Source organism: Capsicum annuum, chromosome 1, assembly GCF_002878395.1.
Source record: "Capsicum annuum cultivar UCD-10X-F1 chromosome 1, UCD10Xv1.1, whole genome shotgun sequence".
Classification (NCBI taxonomy): domain Eukaryota; kingdom Viridiplantae; phylum Streptophyta; class Magnoliopsida; order Solanales; family Solanaceae; genus Capsicum; species Capsicum annuum.
Window position 1 is genome coordinate 214882958 of NC_061111.1, and position 11286 is coordinate 214894243.

The 11286-nt window shown below is 35.6% G+C and overlaps 1 protein-coding gene across 1 annotated transcript; it reads right to left on the bottom strand.

The window, feature by feature from the left end:
* Positions 1–8309: 8309 nt before the first annotated feature.
* On the bottom strand, positions 8310–11072 carry LOC124898803. Its single transcript, XM_047412817.1, has 2 exons — positions 10508–11072; positions 8310–8689 (listed from the first exon to the last, which is right to left on the bottom strand). Exons 1-2 carry the CDS (start codon positions 11070–11072, stop codon positions 8310–8312), a joined length of 945 nt encoding a protein of 314 aa, XP_047268773.1.
* Between the last annotated feature and the right edge of the window lie 214 nt (positions 11073–11286).

Here is an 11286-nt window from a genome sequence, read left to right on the forward strand (position 1 = left end):
GGTTTTTAAATAATTAATCGGTAGTAACCTAAGATGATCTTACAATGATACATAATAATGCTATAATTTTGATTACCAATTTAATCATAGTTCTTGTTCATATAAAAGAAAGGCTCTTGAGTTATTTTGGTTAAATTAGAAGAAGAGTAAGAAAAGAGAAGAACTTAAATGATGATTTTGTTCCTTCTCAAGCTATAGTCTTCTTAGTTGAGGGTAGTAGCGATAAGGTATTAAATAAAATACATGTCATTATGAACATCGAAGAGAGTCCAAAGAATAACAATGAAATAAAGGCGTCAAATGATTCAACTTTTTGGAAAGAAACTGTAAATAATGAAATGCATTCTCTTATATCAAATGGTACATGAGTATTAATAGATTTACCTTACAATACTAAATTTAATGAGTGTAAATGGGTGTGTTAAAAAAAAGTTTGATATTGATGATTTTTGACAAACCTTTAAGGCAACAGCAGTTGCGATTGTGGGCTATGCAACTATGTAATGACACAATATTTGTTGAGATTTATGATTTTATTGATGTTGCATATTATGAGACCAATGAGACAACACTTTATTTTCTTATATAAACATATAATTTTTAGCATATGTATTTTTCATTAATGTGCATGCAATGATTATGAATGAGTTGTATGATATTGATGATTCGTAAAATAGAAGTTTAACATTTTGGATGTCAAGAACACACTTTTTCAAATTTAGGGAATGACATTTGTTGTCATTTTGAATTAACTAGGGGCATATATTAGTTCAATAGTATTAACTTTAAAAAATTATCATACATTTCTTACTAAAATATTTCGATCAGAGGTGGAGTCTAGAGAATTTCAATGATAGCCGTCGGAACAATGTAAAAGTTAATTATTATAGTTTTTCCTTTAAAGAACAAATATGGAATCACTTTAAAGTAAAATAAATTAAACTTATATACATCATGTTGTCTTATTCTCATCTCATAATTCTAATTATTTTGTAGACAAAGTGTATATGACAATGTTTGGTTAAAAATAAAATAAATATTAATTTCAAGAAGAAAGTTTCTAAGAAAATAAAAATACAATGTGTTTTACTGTAACACTCATGATTTTGGACGTCCTTATATATCTAAAAATAAGCCTACAGATGTCGCCCAAAACTACACTATAATACCCCGTACACTTATAAGCTAGAAATTGGACCTTCGTTCCTATGAGTTTAAACTCTAGTCCCATGATTCATACTTGAATCCATATTTCATGATCATTAACCTAGTGTAAATAAAGATTATGAGGTGGAAAAAATGTTCTTAAGTGTCCCATAGAACAAAGTGAGCTAAGAGCCGTTGATTCGGCTAATTTTCGGTATTGGATTTCACAAGGGCCATCTTTGAATGAGTATAAGTTTATGTATATATGTAATTTGGCAGATTAAGACCCAAAAAATTGTAGATAATTGAATTATCTTTCTAAAGATACCAATTTTGCCTTAATCCAATACCTGAGCGAAAAGTTATGGCTTTGGAAAGGGGTGTGCGTCGCCTAACAATCACCTAAGGCTACTAGAAAAGGTTTTCCATAAGTTATGCGACACAAACCTTAAGGTTTTACATTTGTGAGATGCAAACCTTAAGGTTTGCCATAGGTTTTGCGACGCAAACCTTACGGCCAAGCGGCGTAGACACTCCATTTTTGAGTTATTTCGAGGGCAACTAAGTCATTTGACTCTTAATAAATGTCCCTAAATATAAATACACAAGATTAATAGTCCCTAAATATGTTTTAACCCTATAAACATCATTAGTTCATCATCTAAAACACAAGAGGAGAAGAGCAACTAGGGTTTGCACAATCAAGCTTAAAGATTCAATCTATTTACAATTTCTTCGTCATAAAGGTATGTGGGATTATGAACAAGGATACTCCTTTCATCTTTATTCCCAAAACTATTTTTTAAAGTTGAATTTATATGAATTTACATGATTTGCAGTCTAGGGTTCATACCTAATTATCATTATTTGAATTCTATGAAGTTACAAGTGATTTAAATATTGAATTGCATGTCTATTTTCACATCTTTATGCATGTGATATGATTTTACAGATTTTCAATTGAGTTTTAAGCATGATATTATGATTATTTATTTCAGTATCTCGATATTATTGAAGTATTTCAAGAAGTATATTGCGCATGATATTTTGCTATGAATTTGCATGAGTTTAAAGCATGGGTTTTAAGCCCTAAGTCTAAGTATTGATATTTCAAGAAGATTATGATTTTAAGCCTCCTTTATAATTTGTTTACCAAGATTTAAGAAAGCAATTGATCTTTTGATCCTAAGCTAAGATAAGGAATCCACATTGTTCATATAGTTTGAGATTTTAAAAAAGAGAAGCATAATTGATTTTAATTATAAACCCTTGTGCTGTTTTAAAGTGGATTTCCTAAAGTTCTAATTAATAAGTATGGGAGTACTACTTAGCACCGAGTTTGGTATGATTCCAAGGTATCATCCCTTAGAACCACGAGCCACCATAGGTTTAAGAGTCCATAGTGGGCTAAGTCAGTGATTACTTAAGATAAGATTCTATTCCGATGGAAAGGGCAGAACAGCTCTCCCCAATGTGGGTAAGATGTTGGACTCCATGAAGGCTCATATGGTTTATGTCGATTAGAATAACCTCCCTAACAAAAAAAGAATACCAGAATAGTTTTTAGAAACTAAGTGTAAAAGTTCACAAATTTACTCAGATATTGTCTAACATAAGACTTCAGTTATCAAATTTTACCCTTTAGTTTTCATATGAAAAAGGTAAACCTTTTTTACACTTAGCCAGCACGTTTGAAAATAGAATAAGACTACAGGTTTTTAGAACTAAGTGTGGTGTCTCACAAAATTACCTTTATGATTTACTTCTCATGATTTATGATTTTACAGTTTTGATTAGTCAAGCCAAGGTAAGTTATTTACACTTAGCACACAGTTTTGACAGTTTGTATGAATAGTGCATTACTTTTTTACTTATGCATTTACCCTCATATGCCCAGTACATTCCAAAAGTACTAAAACACATATATGTCTATGTGCTACATTGTTTAATAATGTAGGTACCAGATCGGTTGTAGTCCATATATCATGATCAGATAGTTACAGATTCCAGCCAGCAGGAGATGAGTCCTCCTACTTTGAGGACTTCCGTTAAAAGTCATTCATGCACTTTACTTTCTTATTCATATGTATTGATTAGTGGTAGTTGGAGTCCCGTCCCAGCTATCTATAGTTAGTATAGTAGAGGTCTCATAGATGTCAGTCAGAGTCAGTTATGTACATTTCAGTTCCACCCTTCAATTTTATTAGAATGTAAAATTGTATTAGTATTGTATTTTTCCCAGATTTCATCATGATTATGTCTCCACATAGTAAACTTAGTTATTTTATACATATTTAAATTAGTTGTTTAATAGTATGCCAGTTTATGGATTATCTTGGGATCACTTATGGTCCTAACAACTATGTGACGTCCAAGGGGTAGTCTCGAGGAGTTAATTACACCTCAATAAAAAGTATAATATGGTTGATGCAAATATAATAACCCAACTAGGTTAAGGTCGATCCCACAGGAAACCCTGAGCAGTTGCTTGTTTTGATTTAATCCTTGAGCAGTGCAAAAAGGTAAATGGGGGGATTTTGTGATCAATATCAAAGAGTAACCAATTATTAGTGATTTTAAGTTGTAATCAATCGGAGACGAATGCTAGGTCTGTGTTATCCCTTTCTTATCAATTCAGTAGTTTTATCGTGATCAACCCACTGTTCTGTTGCAATGCATGCAAAGCCTACAAGCTATATATTATCAGCCACCTTTTGAGTGCAAAGATAACTCTCACCCTTTGACTTAGTTATCATCGCCGGATGTCACCTAGTTGCCCTTGCTACTGCCCCATTTCACATTTTCCTTGGTTATTAGACCAAGTGATAAGATAGAATGCAGGGACTATAAGATAGAGGCAGAAATCCCCAATTACTATCCTAATCTTCTTTTCCTAATCACAAGCATTCTTGGTTATCAAAAGAATGCGAGAACAAGCTTTTATCTCAAGATGTTGCAGGTACTTGAAATCAGTTATAACGAAGAAGAATTAGAATACATACATAACCCTAGAACAGATGTGTCTCACACTTCTACTATGTTGCTAATCTTCCAGGGTTTCCACCACCCTAGCTAAAGAGATTAGCCTCTCATATTTGTGTAAGAAACCATGATTATCAATTAAGAACACATCAAATCAATAACATAATAATAAGATGAATAAACTCCAAAGTCTTGAATTGAATAAAACCATAAAATCTCAAGAACAATTGCAAAGTATGTCAAAGTATGTTGTAGAATATAATAGAAGCTAACCTAATAAAATATAAGCCTTAGGGTTTTTATACTATCTCAAAATAATAGTAAATTCCTATTAAAAATGGGAAAGGTAAAGTTAAGTCGGTTGTCAGTACGACTCAGTCGTTACTCGTATCCTCAACTTACGAGTCGTAACCTGCCTTGTCATAACTAGTCCAGCATCAAGTCTGTCTATGGACTCAACTCTCTACCCAACTTAAGATTCTAACTCACAAGTCGTAACCATGTATATGGATTGGATTCTTCATCCGTGTTTACCTGGGACTTTAGTTTTTTTAGATCTTGATCACTGGTTTGCATACAATATCTCAATACGAGTTGTACTCAGACTTCTGACTAATATACTTCTGATACTTTAATTCCTGGATAGTATCTTGTATTCTTTTATTCTTCTGGCTTCAGTATATGACTCGTATCCTGCTTTACGACTGAGATTCTTGAGTCGTATCTTCCTCAGATTTGGATCTTCTATTTCACTTTTGGTTCTATTGTATTTATGATTTAGTATGAGTCGTATTGGGTTGGTACGACTTAGGTGATAACTTGTATACTGATCAAAGTTGGTCTTTTTTAGGTCTTACTTTTCTTTTTTGTTCAAGTACTGTTGTTTACCTATTTTACCCGTAATTCCCACCAAAGTGCATCATATCTAACAAAACACCCTAAGTTCATGCATAAATTCTCGATTTTAAGATTTGAAAGTATTGTGTTTCCATGCCACATCAACTCCCTCAACTTAGACTTTTGCATGTCCTCAAGCAAACAAAACCAAATAATATTTTCTACCCTCGGGGCGATGCTCAAAACAGGAAGATCTCAAACAACAACCCTTGACAGTGATTTTTAATTTAATTTCAATTTTCTTGTTCTCCCCTTTATTTTCAACTCGCACTTACGTATAGCAATTTTAACACATGTAGAATCATGAAGGAGTTTATGATATCATTACATTAGTAATAGACAATTGGGAACAAATATATTTTACAGATGTCAAACAATCTAGCAACCTATCAACATAACCCATGTGCACTCATAGTTAAAGAAATCCCATCCTCTCTTCATCTATCAACTTCTTCCGATATCTAACAAATAACTCTCACTCTCAAAAAGAAGTTTCACCGGTGTGCATATAATACCATAGGCTTTCCCTTATGCTTTTTTCCTAAGTTTTCAGATAGTCATGGTAAAATCACTATAGGATTTTCTTTGGCTTGTAACGTAGGCTAGGGGCTGGTAGGATATCTTTTGGAATTCTTTTAGTGATTACGCCTCTTGGACACTATGCTTTTCTTGGGGTACTTTCCACTTTTTCATTTACTTTCTCCCTTATATCTCCATTTTCTTTTTAAGTATATTCTAGTCGGTTCAGGTTTAGCATTTTCTAGCGCTTATCTTTTTTTTCTTTTGCAATACTTCGCACTTTTCTTTATTTTCATACCTACCCATATTTCAGCTCTTTTTCTTCTTCCTCTTTTTTATATGTGTTTTCTCTTACGCACCCCCATGATATCCACCCTCAACTTAAGCTATTTACCTAAGTTAAGGTGTATAATATCCACATGAGGGTCAGGGTTCAAAACAGGTTTCTTTTACCTATACGAGAATGTAATAGATGTAAGAAGAGAAATCGGTCTATTAAGGCTCAAACATTTAGATCAAAGGGATTTACTCATTGATAGGCATTTTAGGCTGAAGTGAACTCATACAAAAATGGCCGATGATCACTTCCTGCCTAACTATCCTAGACCTTGATAAAAGCAACCAGGCAAGTTCTAGATTCCAACACAACCAGGAACTCAGTAAACCTTCCAGACACTTGCATAGTATATCCAACCCTGCACTTGTTTTGTCCCTTCCTGTACTATACCTAATCTTAATACCATTATCAAATACCCAACAGTTTCGACACAAATATTCGAATCATGTCATTATTTAAACAATAAAATTTCTAGGGGCTCAACATATTCAATTCTTCAACACAGTTAATACTACTTCTAACAAAATCAGCTAAAAACTTCACAACAATTAGTAGTGTCAAACTCTATCACCAAAATCAAAATCAGTATCAAAATCTTTAAGTACAACCCTCACTTTCAAAATCCATAAAAATCATAGTTAAAAAGCAAAATATCTTCTAGCATAGGTGCACTGATCTACTCCCTATGTCAGGTACCTGCGTCACATCTGCAACTCACAACAAACTTTTAGTTTTAGCTACATTTGAATATTTTCAAACTGCTCCCAAATTTTTTATACCCTAACCCCCAACTTTAAGAACATTGCACTGTCCTCAGGGCGTTAAAAATAATATAGAGTAGGAAAAAAGGGTTATACCTAGGCGCTCAAGGCACCGGAGCATCCATATCCGCATGTGGGCCCTCAGATCGGGTTCCACTCTCATCAGTAACTGTCCCAACTAGGACTAGATCAATAACATGTAGGGGTACAACATCGACCCCCTCATTATCAAGTGCTTGATCTCTTAATCCGCCAGATCTTCTAGCCATCTCTTGGTCCTGCCCATCCTGGCTGCCATGACGTATGACCTTCTTGGTAGCTCTTGCCTCTTTCTTCTTTTCTTTCTCTTCTTTCTTCTTTCTCTTCTTTTTTTCCCTTTATACTTAGTTTGCACAATCTGCTCATCCACCGGGACTGCCCAAATATTCTGCACCTTGACTGTGGAAATCACAGTCTTTACAATGGGCTCAAGAATCACCGACCTCTCAGACAACTCAGCAACCATAACTTTTATATCAACAATCTCTGCTCGGATAGTAGCAACATCGAGTGTTCGCCAACTACCTAACTACCGAGTGATACCCCACTCAAATATATCAAGGCGGTCTTACACGCGCCTATCCTATACCTCCAGTTGCTATTTTATCCAACTCTGTACTCTACCTTCCATGTTATTGACTTTCACAAAAAGTGTAGCCAATTGAGTCACAACCTAGGTCCACTTAGCCTGTGAAATCCTCATAACGCTAGAAGGCATACCTCTTAGCCTAGGTGGCATGGACTTGACTGTAGGTGGAGCACTCAGAGTACTCGCTCTATCTGTGGGTGCAGTCTCAGTCCGCCCACCTGTCTCAGTGGCCTTAGCAGTAGTAGTAGTATCTATCTGATCATCTTGTAGGAAAGCATCCGCCATAGCCTCTACTGCCTGCCTCATAGGTCAGGATAGTGGGTTGGCTACATCAATAATAAGATCGATATCAAAAGTATGATGGGCCTATATCATCTCATCAATGACCAAAATCTCCAATACCCCCATAGCTAAACATACCTGTGTGATCATGTAGGGGTATGCTAGCAATGCCTTCTACTCTCCAATCCCCAATACCAACTACAACCTAAGTGGCATGCTCTCCATGTGCAACAATCCTCTCAGTTATCCATAAAGATATCACTATCTTGTCATCTGTACCTAAAGTTTGGTTGATGATCTTTCTCATCTCTTTCATTCTGTAGTCCATCTCAACTATGTTAGACAGAGCATGATATGCCGAACCATATAGAAATCTCCCAATAGTCTAAGGAAAAATATCAACATGAACACCTCTAATAATCGGGGGTAATAGGTTCGCCTCCATTCCACGGCATGCCCTGTGGATATAACCTCATCAGCTCACCCTTGTAAGCTGCACAAAATTCCCAAACAAGCACCTTACTATATCTACCTAGTGCTCTCATCATCTAGTCAAAACCATATTGTTTGAATTATTCAATGAACTCAGGAACTTCATCCATCCCTGTAGTAGTCATTCTCCGCTCGTCGTATAATACTCTCTTAATTTCTTCATTTGGTAGATGAGATAAGCCTATGGTAAATGCCTCCTGTATGTCGGGGTACCCCATCATTCAACAATGGGCACCAGAGCAGGGGCTAATACTAATGGGGGATCCTATCTTTCTATCAGTGGTACATCCACCTTGCAACCATGGCTCTCTTCTGCAGTCTCTTCGGCTGAACTAAACTCAGTCTCATCATTATCATCGTCACTTAGTACTGGTGTATATGGAGGGGAGATAGTCGCATTCTTTCCTCTTGGTCCTTTCGATGGTGGAGTATCAGAATCTTGGGGAATGACTTTCTTCCCCTTAGCTTTAGCTATTGCCTTTGCTTTTTGTGAATATTTCTTGGAAGATGTCCCAGTATACTCCTCTCCACTACTTTTAGTCCAGCTTATGGATGCACTGGTTTCTTCACTTTCTATTGGCTTTTGTTTATTTCCTTCCTTTGCCATAGTTTTAAAAGAAGACGCATTCTTTAGAGGCACTTTTCCTACAAATATACTAAAGTTAGTATCTAATAAAAGAAAAGAAAAGTAAAATTGAAAATAAAAGTTCAATGTTCCTTAGTTCAGTTAGGAACGAGAGGTGGTTACCAATCGTAACCACTGGGTACAACTCACATACCTGAGTCGTAACCTAAACAACGCATTGTCATTATTTATGGGTCAGCTTATGAATGCTCCTCACTAGTCGTATCGGTTAGTTACGAATCGTGATCAATAGTCATAAGCTGGTTAGAAACTTTTGTTCAATCTATTTTCTTCCCAGCTGGGTACGATATATATGTACGAGTTGTAAGGTCTGGATACTACTTGTAAGGTTGAGTCGTATTCCAAAACTATGAATTTGTTAGGTTTTCATGTTGTTAGTGGGTACGAATCTCATTATGACTCCCGTACCAGTGGGTAAGAGTCGTAAGAAGTCCCGTATCCAATACAACATAGAAGTCCAACTTTAAAAGTTTGACTCCAATGAAATTCCCAGTCTACCCATTACTTTATTCAGGTATATCCAACATTTCAAAATTTATAAACACACAAAATTCCAAGTACAAACCCTAGTTCATCCCTATTCTCTATTTTCAAAATCAAAATCCAAATATAGGGTACCAATAATTGGCATTTGAAGAAACTTCACTTAAACCAAGTTGTCAATACCTCATACAACACTTTTCAACTTACAAAATAGAAAAAATATAATCGAGAACTTACTTGGTATGTGTATAGTAGAGGGTTATGATTTTGGATCTAAAAAGCCTTAAATTCGAGTTAAAAATCGCACCAAATTGAGAAATTAGAGTTGTTGGTAGTTAGATTCAGTCAGAAACAGTTAATCTTTAGTTGAAAATTTGGAAGAAAATGGTGTGGGTACTAGTGAGAAGCTTGGGTGTCCTATCAGGTCAATATTTTTTTTTAATAATGGATTGGGTCAACCCGAGGAATGACCTAGTAAGTTGGGGTTTGAATTGTCGATACAATTTTTACCGACTCTTACGAGTCATTTCCTTGACTTGTATGGCCTGGGACTCTTACCAGGGTTCTGGAGTGGGTACGACTCCTGGTCATGATCCATAACTAGAGACTACGACTCATACCAAGAGTCGTAATAATTCTAGAACTTAATTTTTGATTTTGATTTATCTCCCAGGTCATTATGACACCTACCCATGAGTCGTACCTATAGATACGATCATGAAGAGTCCGTAAGAGACCTTTCTAACTCCTTAGGATTTGTGTCTGCACTTTTCTAGTCCTACACATTGAACCAAAACATTACCCTATAAAATAAATAAGTACAAAAACATGGGTTTCGTCTAATGCAGTACTTGATTTAATATCGCGCACGACGTGGCTAAGTTGGATACTCAGCTTTCACCAACTAGCCTCATAGGTTGCCTCCCATGTAGCACTTGATTTAACGTCATGACACGACAGAGTTGCTTTGACTAGTCAAACTTCATCAAGGTCAATATCAGTTATTTCATTTACCTCTTCTGTATTTCCCAGATTGTGTTTTACTCTATGAAGATTTACCTTGAATGGTTGTACACCATCCTTCTGTAGTTCTAAACCAGCATAGGGATAGAATTTTGAAACTTTGAATGGACCATGCCATCTATACCTTAACTTTCCAGGAAACAAGTGAAGCCTGGAGTAATATAGTAGCACTTGGTCACCTTTCCCAAATACTCTCTTCTCGATTTTTCTGTTGTGATACAGCTTCATATTTTCCTTTTAAATTGTTGAACTTTCATATGCCCATAGTTAAAATTCATCCAACTCATTGATGTTATTCAATCTTGACTTACTTGTATCCTTCCACTCTAAATTCGGATTCTTCAATGCCCAAAACACCTTATGTTCAAGCTCAATTGGTAAATGGCAAGCCTTTCTATACACAAGATGATAAGGTAAAGAACCTATGGGGGTTTTGTAAGCTGTACAGTAATCCCATAATGAATAATCTAACTTCTTTGCCCAATCAGTACTATTGTCATTAACAGTCTTTGCCAATATGGACTTGATTTCTATGATGGATACTTTGACTAGTCCACTAGTCTGCGGATGATAAGGGGTTTCCACCTTATGATTCACTCCATATTTGTCAAGCAGACTCTTGAATAGATAATTGCAAAAATGTGACCCTTCGTCACTAATAATAGCACACGACATACCAAATTGTGAAAAGATATTCTTTCTCAAAAATGTCGTGATACTCTTTACTTCATTTTTGGGAAGCGTAATTGCTTCTACCCACTTAAAAACATAGTTAACAACCACAGGTATGCATTTCATGACACCCAAACTCACAAAAGGTCCCATGAAATCTATGCCCCATACATCAAACACTTCTGATTCAAAAATGGGAGTCATAGGTAATTCATGTCTTCTAGAAATAGTACCTTATCATTGGCATTGATTGCAGGCAGTTGCATAGTCATGAGCATCTTTGTATATTGTCGGCCAATAGTAGCCGCATTATAAGATCTTGTGAGCTATACGTACCCCTCCATGATGACCCTCAACTGGTGATGAATGACAAGCCTTAAGTATGCTTATCATCTCCTCCTCAGGTATGTACCTATGA